This window comes from Aphis gossypii, chromosome 2 (genome assembly GCF_020184175.1).
Source record: "Aphis gossypii isolate Hap1 chromosome 2, ASM2018417v2, whole genome shotgun sequence".
Lineage (NCBI taxonomy): Eukaryota > Metazoa > Arthropoda > Insecta > Hemiptera > Aphididae > Aphis > Aphis gossypii.
Genome location: NC_065531.1, coordinates 47,646,652 through 47,666,530, shown reverse-complemented (window position 1 = coordinate 47,666,530; position 19,879 = coordinate 47,646,652). Strand labels below are relative to the sequence as shown.

The window sequence follows — 19,879 nt, the reverse complement described above, 5'->3', positions numbered from 1 at the left end:
CAAAAATGAAGATGGTTATAAATATAAAATTTATAAAATTATATCTAGAGTACTGGTTTGTTATCTCCTCGCCATCCATTATAATTAATAATACAAAATAATAAATAATGGATTTATTTAATAATATGATATTAATTAAAAATGTATAAAGTGTATAGGCTTTACGTGATTTACATAATTCTGCTTCATCTATTAAAATCATTACAAACGTCAAACAGACTCTTAATATTTAATTTTATAAGAGTAAAATATTTCTATCTGTTCCCCTATGCATTTTGTTACTACGTTTGGAAAAACCCCACATTTTCTCAATATTTTGTGTGTGGACTCTTGAGTTAAAGTCCGTGTTACTGCAAATTAGCATAAGCTTCCAGCTGTCAGGAAAAATTAAAGAACCATGTCTAATATATTGATTAGTGATAAGTAGGTATCAATATTATTTCTGATCGATTTAGCACACTAACTATATCAAGCATTCCTTAGTTTCATGGCATATACTACCGAACATCCATTGTTGAGGTACCTACCTACCTAATATAGGTACGGTTCACCTTACATTATTTTTCCAGTGTACGAAAAGACTCATCATGCAATTTCAATCTATTAAATTTGGATTGTTGATTTTAAAAAGGTTGTATAATTAAGTTTTCATTCGCACGGACGAGACTAAAAAAAACCCGTATCAGATCTAGTTTGTAGTTTAGAGAGATTTAAAAACATTATTCGTTGATACTTAAACTTTTATGTACCTATTTTATATGTTATGAATTTTTACTATACGCAATTTTTGATTTATTTTAAATATCTATTTATTTTATAGACACTTAATAGGAATCTATTTTAACTGCTTTACAATATATGCAGAGAGATGTTATTAAATTTTAAGTTATACCTATAAGTTAAAATAATATGGTAATGGTATAAATATATTATATTATAATTATTAATAATTAAATATCTACTGGCTACTAATAATATGATTAATGTGGCACCAAATGAAATTGAAACGAGCAGAGTAATTCAAATATTTAATTGACCTATGGCTATTATAACACAACCACGCCATTCAATTTACTATTTACCCGTTATTCCTCTGAATTTTACCTAATTATATAAATAAATATACTATTTTAAGTATAAATAGTTCAATGACATTCTAGTGTTTAAGAATGTTATAGCAGAATACCTAATTTGGCATTCTCCGGTACTTATTTATATTATGATTTTATTCACCCATCCACCCAATTTTAAGACAGTTCAAATTGATTATACATATTTAAATTATTACACAAAAACATAATATTATGATATGAAAAATTAATTTAATCACGTCAAAATACAAAATTGTACATGGTTGTATATTGTATCTATAAGATTTCAATTGGTAGAGCCGTAGAGAGAATAGAACTCTCCAGTGAGTTTAATGAATAGGTGTAAATTGGTATCTAGATATTGTAGGTAATGGCTCCTATATTGTAATTACATATTTTTTATTTGTATGTAAATAATCTTCTCTTTTATAATTCAACGTAGCTTTTAATATCATAATTCATAAGGTATACATTCGATAAAACTAACCCAAACAACTCGAATAAGTATGAAGTAATAAGTGGCATCAGTCTATATTCTATAGAAGTACAGACTACAAGCCTTGAAACCTACCATTTACTTAATTATATGAATACAGTGGCGCAACCAGAGGGTTGACTCCGGGTCCGGACCCTCCCCTTGGCTCGTATTATTAATTATTATATTATAAATTAATAAATAAAACGCCACTTTGATTTTTCTTAGAGAAATGTCTATATTAGCACTTATTTAATATTTGAAATAATAATGCTAATTAAAAAATATATTGTTAATATAAACATATATTTTTTATAAAAATTAAGATGATTTATTTTATTGGACCCCTCCCATGAAAAATTCCTGATTGCGCCACTGAATGAATATATTTTATTATGTACATAGTGACGTTCTAATGTAGGTACTACTAATTGACTATTTAACTATCATCTAGGTACTAAGTATAGACATCTGTTTGGTAAGATGATTATATTATTTTTATTTTCATTAATTTTGTGATTCATTTATTCATTGATATTTTTCATCACCTTCGGAATCAGACAATCAGTCTCCAGTCTTCAAATTTTTTTTCATTATGTGCCTCCGTGATACTGGTGATACGACACCTGTTTCTTATCATTCCGATGTGTTATTAATTATTATCTTATCAGTTTTCAACCTTTGAGGCTTTGAACTTTTTATTTTTAATTTGAGACCTAATCAAATCACTGTTGTTTTTATAAGTTATGAGTATAATGTAAATCACGTACAACTAAACCAGTAAAACACTATCTTTACAAACTATTACATTTTTTGAAACTATTATAAATTATGTTTCTTTTATTATGTTTATTAGTTTGTAGTTGAGCATTGTGTGTTATAAATTAATTGTTCGTTAACGTGATAATACACCTCGAAAAACATGTAAATTAATTTTTGTACAATTAATGAATAATGATATAAAAATCAATTGACCAGATAATTTTTCAAAAACAAAAGCTCTTTGTTGTTTATAATTGAGATCAGTTTGTGAGTACCTTTTGTTCGTATTTGTTTAGTTTTATTATTGTCAATTTAATTTTCTTATTGGTTTCTTATGTGAGATTAATTATTAGATTATGTACCTACATTATCTCGTATTGAAGTCTATATAATTAATTAAAATCATCAGTACTTTAAATTATGATTTATTGTTATTAAACAATTTTTACTCAAGTAAAGTAATATGTAGATATTTTTACTTATATAATATTTGTTGTAATATTACAGATGATCTATAAAGATAATAGTAAAAATAACCATAATTAAATACCTATAATGTATGTCATTTAGTAAATATAGGTACTAGTATTTATAATATATATTTTAGTATAATATATTATGTTTTATATTTTATAGGTTTTTGGTTAACATAGGTAGTATTATTTTAAATTTTAGGAAATAAGTTTGATAGGTATCAAACGTAGATTCATAAACAATGAATTCCAAACATTAGATAAATTATTAAATAATATAAAATATAATACACTTTGTCTAATTAATTTAAGTCCATTATGAATTTTTGAATTTTGCCATAATTATATGGTGCTATATGCAAGTCTATTAATATAAAACTCACTTGCTATAGAATGACTTTTTGTCTAAGCAACAGTAAATACTAAATAGTATATTTCAGTATACTATTATAAATAATTATTTCTAGCTAGTACTAATAGTATATTTATATAATATAATATATTATAAATACGTACCTACCAATATTGAATTATTATAATTAAAAATAACTGTATGATTATTACATTATTTATTCAATAAAAGTCTTTAAACACATTCTATTTCATTCTTTAAAAAAAATAGTGGTATCATTTAGACCATGCAAAATGTATATCTATGTATTTAAAACAAAGGTTATATTGTTATTAATGCTCGTTTATTTTATTATATTATAAATAATAAATATTAACCATAGGCTTGTGAAAAAGTACACCTTAGCATTTTACTGCAACGGTCTTTAAACAGTGCTACTCCTTGGGGGTACTCGAAATTTTTTAAAGGGTACGAGTTTAGCCAACAAACCTTTAAATTCAACCGTACTAATAGAAACAAGTTTACTCTTCTCACTACTTACAATAAAATATATAAATGAAATAGAATGGTGTTTGAAAATGGTATTTAATTACTAACTTTTAACTAGAATGTTAAAATCCTTATCTATAGTTTACATTATATACATTGCCTAAATTATATCATCGATAATATTTCAACAATTTTCTTTAACGATAATTATGTTTTATTTTTATCATTTATATTTTATTTTCAGTAATGGAATCCGTTAATAAGCTGATTCAAAAATTAAAACACAAAGGAGAAAATTTTGTCATTGGTCATGAAAAATTAATACTCAATACAGAAATTCTCCACACTATTAGCACAAGAGTATTATCATCACTTCACAATGATCATATTTTAAATCATCACTATTTATCTGAAATTTTAAAAAAAGTTGCAAAATTAAAATTATTAAAATCATCTAATTTTGATCTCAATCAGTCTATTGAACTTTCCCCTTTTCATAGTTTAGTTTATTTAGAACTTTATGATATAGATATAGAATGGTTGATAGGTTTGAATTATGAAAAAATTGAAGTTCTAATTATATATGGTCCATTAAAATCTTTAGCCGTGTTGTTAAATAAAAAATGGGTTAACCTCAAGTATTTAGCACTTAGGGGAACCCACCTTAAAGCATTAGATAAATCAATATTACTAGCACCTTATCTTACATATTTAGAAGCACCAAGAAACCTTCTAACTGAAGTCAAAAATATTGAAAAACTAGAATGTCTAGACATTTTAAATTTAAGCATAAATAGACTGACTCAAGTACCAATATTAAGTGACTATGGAGCTAGAAATTTAACTGTGTTAATATTGAGTTATAACTGCATAAACAATTTAACAGGTGACTATATTTACTTTTATAAATTATTAGTTTAAAACAAATTTTCAAAATAAAGCGAAATTGTTCATTTCATTGACACAAATTAATATTTTAAGTTCAAATTTATAAATCAAATAGTTATTATATAATATTGAAATTATTATATACACTATACAGTGTGATGACGCTAAGGTGTACCACTATATATTACAGTTTGGTGACCTTGTATTGAAATGGGGTTTTTGTTGAATAAAAGATAGCACTTAAATACGTACATAATATTTTCAGATGAATTTAAAATTTTTAACACTTTCGACACTTGCATGGCAAGATACAACTTACTTTTTTTTAAATAGTAACACCAATATTTTTTACAGGTTCGGATAGAGTATTTTTTCTGAACAATTTTTGCATAAAAAGTTTTTTCTAATTACAAAATTGGTATATGAATTTTAATATTTACAAATAATTTGTTTTTGACAAAATTTAAACTAAATTTAACTTATTGTTACTTGATATGTTATCTGTGTGCAAACCATATTTAACAATATGAGAGGAATTATTTTGATTATCAAGTATTAATTAGTTGAATTTAGTTTAAATTTTGTCAAAATCAATATATTCGTAAATATTAAATTTAAATTTCATATGCCAATTTGGAATTAGAAAAAACTTTTTATTTAAAAATTGTTGAGAAAAAAATACTCTATCAGAATTCGTAAAAAGAAAATTGGTATTACCATTTAAAAAAAAGTAAGTTGTATCGCTCAGGTGTGTATTAAAAATGTTAATAATTTGAAATTTATCTGAAAATATGTATTAAGTACTACCTTTCATTCAGCAAAAATCTCATTTTAATATAAGGTCATCGAACTGAAATATTTAATGGTGCCACTTACCGTGATACAACAAATAATTAATTACATACATATTGAGTATCTAGCCACAATAATATAGGCAATTTAAATTTTTAAATTTATTACCATCACTTAAATTATTTAACTGCTTAAATAGAATTACATCATATTAAATTTAAAATCTACATAAGAAATAATACATCAAAATCCAATTGTTCTTACTTTTCTCGAAATTAAATGTATTAATTTTCATACTGTTTTTTAATATATTTGAATATATTTCTTTGTATTATTTGAGGTATTATTATTATATGAACCACATTTTTTATTATCTCTTGCTTTTAAAAATTTATTTCAAGAATTTGGCCCTAAATTTATAATATTGTTCTTAGTTATCCCTGTATACTGTGTCAACTTACATAATGTAGATAAAACATTAAAAAAAAAAAAAAATAGAAATTTATATTGTATTATTATTAAATTTTTGTTTTATTCATTCGTAGGTTTATCTAAATTGACAAATTTAAAAGTATTAGATTTGTCAAATAACATAATTGTGCATCATGAATCAATATCAGCAGTGGGTGACATGGCTTTTTTAAAATATTTAAATTTAAGCCACAATCCTGTTAGTTACATAAGAAATCACAGAGAAATAACTTGTGGATATCTTCATGAAAATGCAGCTGTTGAACTCGTAAGAAATTAAAAAAATTAATTTATAAATTAAAATATTTGTTTATTAAATTTTTGATTACTCACTATTATAGTTTGAACTTGACAATCAACTACTTTCAAAATCGGAAAAACAATTTGTTGGACAGTCTTCCAGATCATTAGATTTATCATTTTTACATTATCAACAGCCTCCTAGTAAATTATTTATTTCTAAAAAACACGTGTTAATGAATATAATACTAAAATTTCAGTAACAATGTTTATATATCATTTTTTTAGCAAGTGTTAAAGCCAAAAAAATAAGATCTCCTATTATTGAAGACCACGAATGGGATAAAAGTTGCGTTATTCAAACTCCTGTACTACCAACAACTTCTAAAAAAGGTTTCTTTAATTTTATAATTTAGTTGATATAATCAGTTAAATTTATTTACTTTTTTTTTTTTTAGAAATTCTTAAGTCAGAACATTTAACTACAAAAAAAAAAATTGAAAATGTGCGGGAAATGTTTGGAGAAGATAATTGGTTACATAGTCATGCTGGAAGTTATGTTCAAGATATATTGGGTATCAAACAGCAGTCAGATAATGAATCTTTTTCTGAAGAAGTTCCTGTACAGATTTTATTTTTAAATGTTTTTATATTATATTATATAAATAATAAAATTATATTATTTTTCAAATTTTTTTTATAGGTAGATCAAATTATTGAAGATAGTAATTCAAAATCTCATGATCTTTCTAATGAAAAAGAGTGTATTATATTAAACAATGAATCTCAATTAGAAATGGATGTAGACCCTGAAATTGTTCAAACATTAAAAGTTGACTCAAATCTAGAATGTTACACAACAAACAAAAACGAAGAACCTTTAAAATTATCAGGTCAGTTAATTTTTAAATCAGTTAAATTTACTAAAATTGTTTTTTTATGTTTATAAATTTATAGTATAAAAATATGTATGTTTTGTATTTTAGTTGTTCAATATGTATAATTGTTCTCATATATGAGTAACTTAGGGTAGCTATTTCTGTCTGATTTGATCATATCATGCTTCTGATAAATTTAGTTTTAGTTAAATATGGGCGCAATTGATCATGACTGGAAAATAAGATTCTTTTTATAGCAGCATTAAAAGTATTTGTAAAATTAATATTTTATCTATTTCAATATTGAATGATATATTTACTTTTAGTGGTCGTAATAGGCTGCATGCAATTGTTAAATAAATAGGAAAATAACAAGTAATTGATATATCTGAATACCATTATTATAGTTTGGTTGCAATAAGATCAGTTCCTATTTGGTAAAAATAAAAAAATGTATCTAACGCAAAAACATATATGTTTAAAGTTTTCATTTTTTTAACTGATATTTCTTATATACAGTTTTACAAATTTCTACTGATAGGCATTTAAAGTTTCTGATTTAGTATAATAGATGCCATGATCAATTTGTAAGTTTTTATTGTAACTACTAAGTTTGTATTTATTTTTTTTTCAGAAAATTATTGGCGAGCTCAAAATATTGATGTTATAACTAACGAATATTCCAATATTTTATTATGTTTAACTGAAAGGTCAGTATTTTAACTAAATTTAACTAAATAATAGTTTTTTTTTTAATTATATTATATAGGAGTCTATTAGTCTGTTACATAAATGTTATTAAATTCAGTTATTTTACACAAAATAAATAATTATTTAAATAAAAATGAAATAAAAATAATAAGTATATGTTACTAATAAGTTATTACATAAAAAATATCATGTACATACAGTACAATTTTGCTATTTCAAATTCTATTTAACTTCATACAATTCACCTCTAGACAAAAATTAAAATTCATGAGGCTATATAAAAAAACATACATTTTTACAATCCCATGATTTGAGGATTAATAATATAAAGAAAATATATAAAAACTCAAAGTTGATTTTAACAGTATAAAACTTATCTCAACATCATATACCCAACAGTGGCTTATAATGAACCCTGGCATTGATTTTATAACATTAAAAGTAAGAGATAAAGAGTTAAAAGTATAATAGTTTAAAATAAAAAAAAAATATGATGATATAAATTAGCTATTATAAAACACATAACATTGGCATTTGGTTAACTACATATTTAATACTAGTACTATAGTACTCATATTTAATTAGGTAGTATAACAAATTACTGTAAATCACATATTAGTTTACAGCCATAAGATTTGATATCACAAAATTCTGAAGTTTTTTCATTGTAAATCAATAATAATAATTTTTTTTTTCTATATACTATTAATATATTTTGTATATAACAATAAGTAAATGTGAAAAGGGTAAAAAAGTATACAAGTGAAACTTTTGTTGAAATAAAATCAATAATGAAAAAAAAATGCTTTAGTTGTATGTTTTAAAAATAAGTCAAGCAGTGCAGCATAAAAAAGGGATAAAAATCAATTTATTTATAAGCTGTTTTTAAATTTATTTTAAGGCACTTAATTTGAAAGTATTAAAAAAGATTAATTTTATACAATAAAAGTATTTTTGATAAAAATTACAAATAATATTTTTATTTTAATCTAATTAATATGTCTTTTAAATAATTTATTTATATAACATACCAATGCCAAAAATAATTAGCACTAAAATCTTCAGCAATAGTCACTTGATGGCTGAATGTTCTTTGATAATAAAATTGTCTGTTTTATATTAATTTTTATAATTTAAAATAGTATTGTAATTAAAATAATACATAACAATACATCTCATTAATCTCAGTGTATGGTATCTTTTGATGGGCACCACTGGCCCTAGTGTTGACTATTAAATAGTAACTTAAAAATGCATGTATATTTTTATTTTTATTTAACTATAAAAAAAAAATATGTTTTTAATAACATACAGTTGAATAACTTATCAATATGCTTTAGAGAATTAAAAGAAAGAAATTCTGTTGATGGTCATTTGCTTGCTACCTGGACCCGAGATTCTATCGAAAGTTGTGTCAAAATTGGATTTGATCCTATTAAATTACAATTGAACTTTATGACTATTCGTAAAAACCTAAATCAAAGAATATATACAATGAGTGAAGACGATGCTAAAGTAAGCTAAATTATTAAACAATTTATACTAGCATTATTTTTAGTGATGTGAATTTTATAATGATATTTAATTGTTACTAGTCTTTAGTTTCTAAGAAGTAAAAATGTAATACATTTTATATCTTGTAATTTATTTATTTATATTTTCAGGAATTTTTAAATATTATTAGTATGGAGTTAGAGTCAAGAACATTAAGCGAAATGAACCAATTGGTATTTAAATGTATAAAATGTGACACAATATTTTGTCAGGAAAGCAATAAAAATGTTCTTAGTAAGTAAAAACCATTTATAGAAGAAAAAAATGTTTTTAAATTAATTTTAAATTTCTTATTATTGCCTTAATGTATCAAATGCTTATAATAATTACATCATATTACAAATTCTGAATTTCATCTTAGTTGAAGTGCCAAAGTAGGATTTTTGACGCAATTACCTTAAAAAAAAAATGGGCGGGTAGGTAGGTAGATATCTGGTAATAGATTTAATATAATATAATAAAAATTATATTTATGCTATTAAGTATAAAAAAAGAATGTAGATTAAAAGATGTTAGTGCATGGGTGGTTGAATGGTAGGGTTACCATAGATCTGAAAATTGTCCAGTTAACTACTGGTTGCACTAATAGATATTACAATATATCAAATAATTCTAAAATAATATTTGTAAGACCTGTAACAGATATTAATTACAATTTGTATATTGTTACATTTTATCAAGATCTATACATTTCTATATTTAACAAGTTTTGTATTCATAACATAAGAAATAACAATGAAAATTAGTTTATAAGACAAAAAATTAAAATAAAAACTAAAATATATTGGTAGTATTAAAATGTATTTTATGTTTTAAACTTAAACCAGAATAATTGAAAAAGAAATAATTATGGAAGTTGTTTTATGTATTTTTTGATACTATTAAGTCACTATTAGAACAATGCTTAAAGGATCTTTCTATTCAATTTTTAAGATTATAGAACAAACATAAACATTTTAACAATTTTATAAAGTAAAAAAAAATTTTAAGTATAGCAATTAACAATTTTGGAATAATAACAAAATAACAAAAAATGTTTGAGAATAATTTGTTATTACACATTTGAATATCTAATGCCATCAAAAATAAACTTCAATCATTTAGAAAAAGAACATTTAGTCTAAAAATATAGTTATAATATAAATATATGTTAAATATTATAGTTCCCAGAAATTAAAGTTGGATAGATTACAGGTGTGGATCCAGAATAGATTAATGGGGCCGTCTTGGTTAAATTTCAGCCTAAGTCTGATAAAAACAGTTGAAATACTATATAAGCTTATAGGTAAACATTATTATTCAAAGTCTACAGGGGGGAATCAACGACCCTTAGCTATTCTTAGAACCGTCTAGTAAATTAGAGTGTGGACCTACCAAGTATAATCTATTTATACATTAATTCTAAGAATACAGTTGAAGGAAACCTTGTTATTAAATTTGTTATTAGTTTAATATTATTTACTTAAAATAATGTGATAGTATTATATATTATTATTTATTATACATTGTAAAATGTTTTATAATATATAAGTAAGGCATATTGTATTTAAAGTAATATGTAGGTTGTACTCAATATAAATATTTATATTAATTAAAAAAATAATAATTTAATTGTTTTTCAGAGGAAAAAAGAAAAAACTGTTGTCCTAGTTGTAATAGTTATATCATTGTACAAATAGAAGAAGAACTTCTTCCATCTACTTCTAATAAGTTAAAGCAACCATTAGAAATAGATGAACAAAATTTTATTGAAGAAGAAAACTCCAATAATTCAACTCCTATTAATTCAAGATCTAGTAAGATTGAAAATATGTTTATATAATATGCAGTCTTATTAAAAAAAACTTTAAAATACATATTTAAACATTTGATGTCAATCATATTTGAAATATGTTTTTAAATACTTTTGTTTAAGAGTAATTAAATATAAATACAAATATTATTTAAAACTATTGAAACTACTTAACAAATAATTTGTTGTTAAGTTCAATTAATTTGTATATTAATCACAAATAGATATTTCAACTTATTTATAAATATTTTAATTAAATAGTTAATACATACATACTTAAATAGATATAAAAAATTTAAATTTCACATATTATTATTATTTATTATTTCACATTATACTTCAGTCTGGTGAATATAATTTTTAGATTTATATTTCTAATTATTTAATGAAATTCTATTTTACATTTTTAGAATCATTTAAAAATATTGTTATAAATTGTATTAATAGTTATAAAAAAAATTGTTTAATAACGAGTATTTGAATATTTAATAAGACTGTATCTATTTATATTTGATAATAATATCAAATTTTAAAAATTTTAGGCTCAGAAGAACCGGAACAACGAATATTAAATAGTAATGATAGTGATGTAGAAATTATTAGTAATCCCAGTGAGAATTCTGTTGAAATTCTTGAAGTAATATCAAGGTAACCTGCACTATATTTATGTTACATTTTTCAATTAAAAAACCTTAACCCATTATTAATTATAGAGGTCCAATAAATAAAATATTCAATACACTTGAATATATTTTTTGCTTATAAAGCATACAAATTATTTTAAAAATGGTTTTCTTCTTTTTTAATATTATCTAATGATAATTCATTTAAAATTATTAATGACAATTTTTATTGTTAATTATTATGTTTTTATATATTATTTAGGTCACTTAGAAATTCAAATGATTAAAAATAAAACAATAACATATTTATGATAAAAAAAAAAAATTATCTAAGTATAAAAACAACAACAAATTAACAGAAAAAAAAGATACTTTAAATCTTGCATTTCAGCAAAATGAATTGCTCCAATTCAATATTTTTGAAGATATAAATATCTATTATAAATTTACTATACAAAAATGAAAAAAACTAATTCTTATATGATTATAAAAATATTTTAAACCTTTTTGATCATAAATATAATATTTGTGTATATAATACAAATGTATAAAGATATGTTTGTAGAATCACTAGAATCCAATAGTTTATAAATTAATATTTTTAAAAAGATGAGTAGGTACCTACTTATGTTGATCTGTTAGTTTTGTTTTTAAAATATTTTAACACCAATGTTTAAGATATTAGCTTGTTACATTTTTTTATATTTTTATTTTTTAATTCATCGCATTAAAATTTAAAGTAAGACCAAAATGCAATTTTTCATTATTATAAAGTGTACTATAATGTTTTGTTTAGACTTACTAATATTCCCAGTTTATGATTATTTGTCTGCTATACTTGTGTTTTATTTTTAAACCAAATTATATTTATATTATAGTAAAGAAACCAAATCAGAAAAACCACAGCTGACTATTGATGTTCGGACTGCGTTGACTGAAAGTAGCTCTTCAGGTTAGTATTTCTATAAATATTGTGTTAATAATTTGTACATTAAAATTTTTACTCTGTTGGAAATAAGATAATGACAACAACTATTACTTCAACTGTATATTACTATATAAATCATTACTGTATGTTGTATCCATTTTATGATTCAGTATTTGTATTTTGTATAGTATGCTACACATGATAGTAATGTTACAATGGTATAATTATATGGGGGATTTAGGTGTTGTATCCTTAGGTTAGGAACCTTTTGATTCTATGGCTTTTTTTTTTTTTTTTTAAAACAACCGGTTTACTATACATTCATGTGCTGATTTAACCATAACAATTATTATAATATAGTATATATTTTATAGAATGATACAAAAAAACCTGAATCCCCTATGCTAGTTGTACATGAATACTTCATAGTAAACGCAGATGTATAGGTATACTTTTATGTTGTATTATATTGTACAGTAGAACTTCGATTATCCGGACTAATTAATGTCAAGAGTGGTCGGATAAGCAAATATCCGGATGATAGACATATGACATATCAAAGGTTATATAATAATATGAATATAATTTAAAATTTGTAACCATAAACAAATATTTTTATTAAAATATTTAACTGAAACAAAATAAGCTTTAATTATGATATGTGACATATTTTAAAACGGATAATCGGAGTTCTACTGTATTTTGTCTATTATTTGTAATAGTGATAAAAAATTAACCACCGACCGGTCAAGTATTATTTTATCGTGGATCGATGAATAGGTAAAAAGTAAAAAAATTTTGTGCGCTCCGCAGACATTACTTAATTACCCCACTGTAATGTAACATACTACACTTGTAAAGTTTTTTGATTGGTGACATACTACACAAGTTAGTGGTTTGATTCTCCTATTTCTGTTCTTTATTTTATTCTCTTTATAATGTTTAATTATTATATAAATTATATTAAACACAGTAAATGTAATGTACAGTGTAGTTGTGTAGTTGTGCAGCCATATATCAATTTTGGTCATATTCTTATTTCAAATATAGTATAAATTTGGCATGATAAATTGGTGAGTATTGTCATCAATGAACATTGGACAATTTTATATATTTTCTTTTATTTAATTAAATTAAATCTATTTGTTTCTCCATAATGTATAATTTTAATAACATAATAATATAATATCCTGATAATTTTTCTTATGCCTTGTAGCTTATTCTAAATATAATTTTTGTATGAAAATATATTAAAGCTCTAGTCACTTGAATACTTATTAAATATATATACAAAATATATGAAATTTAATTCAAAGTACAGTAGAACCTCATTAATCTGGACTATTTGGGGCTCTAAGTTGTCCGAATTAATGAAAGTCCGTATTAAACAAAATAATCAAAAATCATAAATTATAAATTTAAAAAAAAAGTATTGAATATTTTATTATACAAGTTTCAAACTGAATATAAATACATATGTATGTCTTACAATATTTAACCTAAAAATTATTTATTTGGATATTAGAACTCGTTTTCTTGGTTATTTTAATCAACAACATAAACTAGCGTAATTTACATATTATAAACGGCTGTCCGGATTAAGCAAAATCTGGATTAATGAGGTTCTACTGTTATTAGATATTTTTAATCGCTAAGTTGATTTTGTGATAAATAAGTACAAATCTTAATAAAATACTGACATTAACCAATTTCTTTTTTAATGGCTCATCAATGTATTTTTTAAATTTTTACATATTGTGGTTTTGTTGAATTTTAATTGAATTAATATTAATATTAATACTAGGATCGATGACAGATAGTGTGTGTACCGCTTATGAAAGTCGAAGGCAACACAATAATTCATCAACAATAAAAGGTACAATTGATATCTAAATATAATATATATACCTAATTAATACATTTAAAATATGTATTTGTTTGCATAATAAAAACAGGAAGTAACATCGATTCTAGGATTCCATCGGTAGTAGATGTGCCCATTCAGTTCTCTTATGATGATTTTGTATCAATTGATCTACGGTTAAAATCATATGTTCAAAATAAATTTTTCCGGGATAACGAAGAATTTGTATTGGTTTTTCGAGTAGGTTGTTTAATTAAATTTGTTTTAAAATATTTTATTTAAATTAAATTAAAAAAAAACAACATATTTTACTCAACAGTGTAATTGTATAATGACAAGCCCAGAACACCGACTTGATGGATGTGTGATTATATCAAACAAATCGCTGTATGTGTTTAAATTTATCGGCCAGCCAGATGAACTGTAAGCAATTTGATACATTGATTATTATATTATTCATACACTTCCACATATCATTATCTTGTACAGTTTACAAAAAGTGTCAAGACATCGGTTAAGTCTTGTCAAGTCCATAGCTGCTCTTCCATGGAATGTTGGTCTAGCTATATGTGTCACTCAACCAGAAAGAGACATGAAATATTCATTTGTTCTATATGTGCCACATATCACTATAAGACTAATTGCATTTTTAGAAAGTGTGTGATTAATGATTATTTAAATGCTGATTATCAATTCTATTTCATTATTTGGCTCTGTTTCAGGGATAAAACCATTTGAACAACGAGAGGTATTAGTTTCTTCCCCAAACACTAACTCTTATCTTTATGTCAACAATATTCTTTACAAAAACGAATTGCACTTGCCTATTATTCATGTGGTGTTCTGTGAGTGTGCGACAATCATCACAGATAATGGTAATTAATGGGTATTATTAATACTTAACTTTGGAAAAAATTTGTTATGGTTACCATGGCGCATTAGCCAAAGTCAAAATTAATTGTAGAAATCTAATGGATGTAAATTATATTTATTTTAGGACTTGTTGAAATTATCGATTTGCCGGGTATAGTGATTACGGAGTATGAATTAGTAGTATTAGGTGGTGAATGTGCGTGGCTGATACCTTATGATGAACATTTCCCAACGTTGGCTCATGTTCAACAAATGAGTACATTCATTCGTATCGTGAGTTATGCAAATTTAAAATTATACACATATTTTATTAAACAACAATGTGAAATTTACCAATTTCGGTTTCTTTTCTACAGGTTAAAAACAAAGAGACACTTGGTTTACACTTTAATGACAACGTATCATGGTCATTAATAGTAAATCATGTTGAAGCTGAACATCTGATGGATGAAACAATAAGAATAATAACAAATGCTAAGCAAAAATTGTGTTCTGCCATGCAACAAATGGCCAATTTAAATTGCTCAACTTAAATAAATCTAATCATCCAATAAAATTGTTACAGCTCAAAATATTACAGAAGCCAGTAATGTGTGCAATTTTTTAAACAAGATTATTTATTTTTATTAATACAGTCGTCTTATTGACATCTATGTTATTCAAATTTGTGTGATTAATTTATATAAATGCATATTATAGAGCATAAGACGTGTAACTATTTTATTCATTGTTATTTATTATTATATCTAAAAAAAATATTTTGTTTATAAAAAATATAAGTTGTTTGTGAAAAATAAATATATATATATATACCTAGTATTCATTAATAAAAATACATCACCATTGTGTGCAACCTAATTTAATCACTAATCTAAACTTCTAGTTTTTGAGATAAATATTTGAACAAAAATTATTCTTCTTGAAAATCCTCTGTAAATTTTCTTTTAATCACAATACATGTACATTATAATTATAATTCAAATATTTAACTATCAATTAAATGATTTTAAATCCAAACTCAATGAGATGTATTAAATGTACGTGTACATTTAGAAGTGTTTATTTTATATTTGGAGTGGGATGATAAGCCCATTGTATCTCTATTGTTCACCAATATAAGAAAATAAAACTAATGTTTAAATTATTATTTTAATTTCAATAGCTATTCAAACAAAGGTCCAAAGATCAAAATTCCAGTAACAACATAGACATAGACGGTAAACCATAAACTTTATAGTAGAAGGTCTATGCGGTAAACATTAAACTTTACTTTAATAAATGTATTTACTGAACTGGAAGAATGAAAGTACAACTATGAGGAATAAGGCCTATCAAATATTGACATTTTTGATTATATGAGGCACACTGAAAAATTTTTGAGGTAAATAAGACATAAAATTATTATAATGAAATTATTTAGGTAATAATACACAATACGAATTACGAACAACACTGACGATAATCCGGTTCGATATGGACCATGTTACGACTAAGCTGATTGCATACAACAAAAGGAGAACAATAATCTTTTGTTCGATTTAAAAGTTTAGCGTTTATTTTACAGAAATAATCATTTAAATAATATTGTAAAGAGCTTAATGGCCGATTACGATATTATTATGACGTACTGTTTTGGACGACGACAGCTCGTAGTTGTCCCTGCAATGGACGTCTAGTCTTGGTCGGGGGGACGAGCGCACCTGCCTTATCTTTATCTTATACCTACATTAAAAAACGACGAACGTCAATTTTAACATTAATTTAATGTAATTTAACGTTAATTTTAATATTGATGTTTAAGCAAAGATATTCGACGTACAATGTACCACTCGAAACGCTGACGTGTAGCAATTCGTGAAGTATACATTTTCCATTGTGCGTGGATTTACCAATTTTTGGCAATAGCGCTCTAGTATTGCGAGCCCTTGTGATTGTCTTATTGAGAAATTTACCGTCGCACGTCCGCCAAGTGCGTATCCAACGACATTTATTGTGCCTTTTATCGACGACAACACTTTTCGCTTTGCCAATGCAGACAGTCTAATTAACCGAACCATGAGTTATCTACTAGCAACCGGAGCGACATGCAATTGGGCCAAGGTGCACAATGAGCATCAACAACGTGTCAAATTGCAGTACCTACGAATCAATGCCTCTTGCAATTGATCAAATGTGATGAAGGAAAAATAAAGAAAACCGTATTTCAAATGTACATTTTATTTATTTCACACAATTCCACAACACGTCGTACAATTCCCAAACGCCACACCTCGTTTAATATCTAATCTGGATTGACCATGTCACCTATCTGCCAAACATAATTTCCTGATCTAATACGATATACTATTAGTTGTGGTCTAGTATCAGTTGTCTCTCTGTATATTAAGTTAATTGTAAAGATAGCGCTTCCTCGTGATTGCACCACTAGAGCAACCAAACCTTCAACGTCTCGAGCCCAAGCTCCACGATTAATGTTACGACTTTGAGGGAAAATATTCCTCAAATCAGTACCAGAACCACCTAGACGTGCTGCTAGAATATGTCCAGCATCATCATTAGGATATCCCATATTATTAGTATAATCACGAGCAGCTTGGTTTGTTCCTGTTCCAGTTCCTAAATGATGTGGATAAACGAGAGCTTCCATTACCTCAGTCCTTGAATTCGGTCCGATTTGGTAATACGAAATTGGACCATTCAGATTATTTCGATCTCTGGTCAACCATGGTAGGAAACCCAACGTAAATTCATCGTTGGCCCATCGACAATTATTGTTCGATCTTTTTGAACGATGATCACATTTATCAGTTGAGAAACATAAACTCACTGATGTTACCATGTCGTTCATTCCAAGGGCTCCCAAGTTATTGTGACTTGGTGAACCGGGTTGAACAGCGATTGATTTTCCCTCACAGTCTGCATGTTCATAGAGTCTAAAACATCCTCCAAAAGTGTTTACCGAACTTGCCCAATCGTTCTTATCCACATTCACGCATTTATTTTTATCGATCGAGTGAGAAATGCAGGCTCCATTCAAATCGGTGTGTTCGCAAAGAGCTATATCAGCTCCAGATCCTGATGGACAACAATATTTGTCAGGACTTAAAAAACATGGTGCTCTGATCCCATATTGCATGTGATGATCATTGCCACTGCAAGGAAAGATGAAACCACACAATGGCCATCCTTTCCAGTAGCAATCGGCACTGTTGCTTGATGGAACGTATAACAATGCCACAATCAATAATTTCGAAATAATTGTCATTTTCCTCATTTTTGGTTATTTAGGAGTGAAGGGTTGTCGCAATGACGAACGAAGGATTGTATGTGTTCCGATAACACGGTTTCGTAATGACAATGCAAAAGGTACTAAATACTAAGATATCAGATTTATTTTTAAAGTACACAAAAGAAAACAATAGTACTTACTCGCAGTAGCGAGTGAAGTGGTCGATACAATGCCAGAATACTCCGAATATTGCACCATTGGTTCCCTCTCAAACCGTCTGATGAGCTGGGCTAGGCTGTCTCTTAAACTGAAGCGTGCAAGTCAGCCCGGGTGGGTCTTGCTCCGATTGCAGTTGAGAGACTATGGTAATGATCGGTTGGTTGCATGGTCTTTTATAGTGACTCTGTGGATGATTTTATTGCGCCGTCTCGTGTTCTGGGATAGATTTTGTTGGTTCGGTGCCGTGTTCTGTGACGGAAAAAATGCAATAATGTGATCTCCGACCCGTGTATACACTAATAAGTAACGATTTTACATATAAATTTATATGAATATTATGCAAACAAGATTTACGGAGGAAGACCGGATGGTGTGACGTGGTGTCCGTGTGCGAGTAGTCGGTAACCGGTCTGTATTCGAGTCTTGAATTTGTTTGTAAAATGAATGCAAATTTTATTCATAAGCACTATTTTAAATTATTGCTATTTTATTTCTGCCTCGTCATGTACTATGATGCAGTGGCGTAGACATTATTTCTGAAGGGGGATCAAAAATAGAAAACGACATAGATAAATAGGAGGGAGAAATTGAAAAATCCCCCACCCTCTTAAAACTTTTTACTTAGGTAGTTCAATATTTAACAAAAAGAAACATGAATTCACATCAAACACAATATTATGGAAGATTATTCACTCCAATACTCCAATAAGTCAAAACTTCTCTATATATTCTATACATAATATATTATAAATGTATAAAATATATAGTATTGTCTCTATAAATAAGATAAGCTATAGCCTATAAATTATAATATTTATAAATAATTATAGTGGTCATCGACCATTTCGAACAAATAAACATTACTTTGCCATAAATAAACCAAAATAAAATTATAATGGTATTCAGTTTTGACAAAATTGTTAAAATTTAATAGCTCGATTGATCATAATTCATAACATAACATTATAGTACATACTAAATGTTCTTAGCAAAAACAAAAAATAATAAAGACAATGGGGGGGTCTGATCCCCTTATCCCCCCTTGTATACGCCACTATGATGGTTGATGATGAATGCTTGTTGATTAGTTTGATGAAAAAAACTCGATTTTAAATACAAGAACGGCGAACTATTTTATTCATTTTTATTTATTTATATTATATCTAAAAAATATT

The 19,879-nt window shown here is 25.7% G+C and overlaps 2 protein-coding genes and 1 long non-coding RNA gene across 5 annotated transcripts; 1 reads left to right on the top strand and 2 right to left on the bottom strand.

The window, feature by feature from the left end:
• The first annotated feature begins 2,262 nt into the window (after window positions 1-2,262).
• On the top strand, window positions 2,263-16,068 carry LOC114132536 (uncharacterized). 2 transcript variants are annotated; one of them, XM_027998018.2, is made up of 20 exons: window positions 2,273-2,595; window positions 3,887-4,528; window positions 5,868-6,061; window positions 6,135-6,237; window positions 6,322-6,426; window positions 6,492-6,655; window positions 6,737-6,926; window positions 7,546-7,621; window positions 8,963-9,137; window positions 9,287-9,410; window positions 10,799-10,972; window positions 11,511-11,616; window positions 12,470-12,543; window positions 14,324-14,395; window positions 14,475-14,623; window positions 14,703-14,806; window positions 14,873-15,039; window positions 15,106-15,258; window positions 15,381-15,529; window positions 15,613-16,068. In XM_027998018.2, the coding sequence occupies exons 2-20, from the start codon at window positions 3,889-3,891 to the stop codon at window positions 15,787-15,789; spliced, it is 3,096 nt and encodes a 1,031-aa protein (XP_027853819.2). In that variant the 5' UTR covers window positions 2,273-2,595; window positions 3,887-3,888; the 3' UTR covers window positions 15,790-16,068. The 2 variants fall into 2 exon arrangements, with proteins under 2 accessions (XP_050056427.1, XP_027853819.2); XM_050200470.1 differs by lacking the exons at window positions 14,873-15,039; window positions 15,381-15,529; window positions 15,613-16,068 and having other exon boundaries at window positions 2,263-2,595; window positions 15,106-15,252.
• A 715-nt stretch (window positions 16,069-16,783) lies between these two features.
• Window positions 16,784-17,447, bottom strand: LOC126549945 (uncharacterized). The gene is made up of 2 exons (XR_007603918.1): window positions 17,076-17,447; window positions 16,784-16,978 (listed from the first exon to the last, which is right to left on the bottom strand). It is a non-coding gene; the product is annotated as an uncharacterized LOC126549945 (long non-coding RNA).
• A 10-nt stretch (window positions 17,448-17,457) lies between these two features.
• Window positions 17,458-19,199, bottom strand: LOC114132550 (uncharacterized). 2 transcript variants are annotated; one of them, XM_027998037.2, is made up of 2 exons: window positions 19,059-19,199; window positions 17,458-18,953 (listed from the first exon to the last, which is right to left on the bottom strand). In XM_027998037.2, the coding sequence occupies exon 2, from the start codon at window positions 18,528-18,530 to the stop codon at window positions 17,538-17,540; it is 993 nt and encodes a 330-aa protein (XP_027853838.2). In that variant the 5' UTR covers window positions 18,531-18,953; window positions 19,059-19,199; the 3' UTR covers window positions 17,458-17,537. The 2 variants fall into 2 exon arrangements, with proteins under 2 accessions (XP_027853838.2, XP_050056428.1); XM_050200471.1 differs by lacking the exon at window positions 19,059-19,199 and adding an exon at window positions 19,021-19,035.
• Window positions 19,200-19,879: the final 680 nt, after the last annotated feature.

Coding starts and splice junctions, on each gene's coding strand:
- LOC114132536 (XM_027998018.2), top strand. CDS start 3,889: ATGGAATCCGTTAATAAGCTGATTCAAAAATTAAAACACAAAGGAGAA. Junction 6,238..6,321: donor ACATTATCAACAGCCTCCTA/GTAAATTATTTA, acceptor TCATTTTTTTAG/CAAGTGTTAAAGCCAAAAAA. Junction 14,396..14,474: donor TAATTCATCAACAATAAAAG/GTACAATTGATA, acceptor TAATAAAAACAG/GAAGTAACATCGATTCTAGG.
- LOC114132550 (XM_027998037.2), bottom strand. CDS start 18,530: ATGAGGAAAATGACAATTATTTCGAAATTATTGATTGTGGCATTGTTA.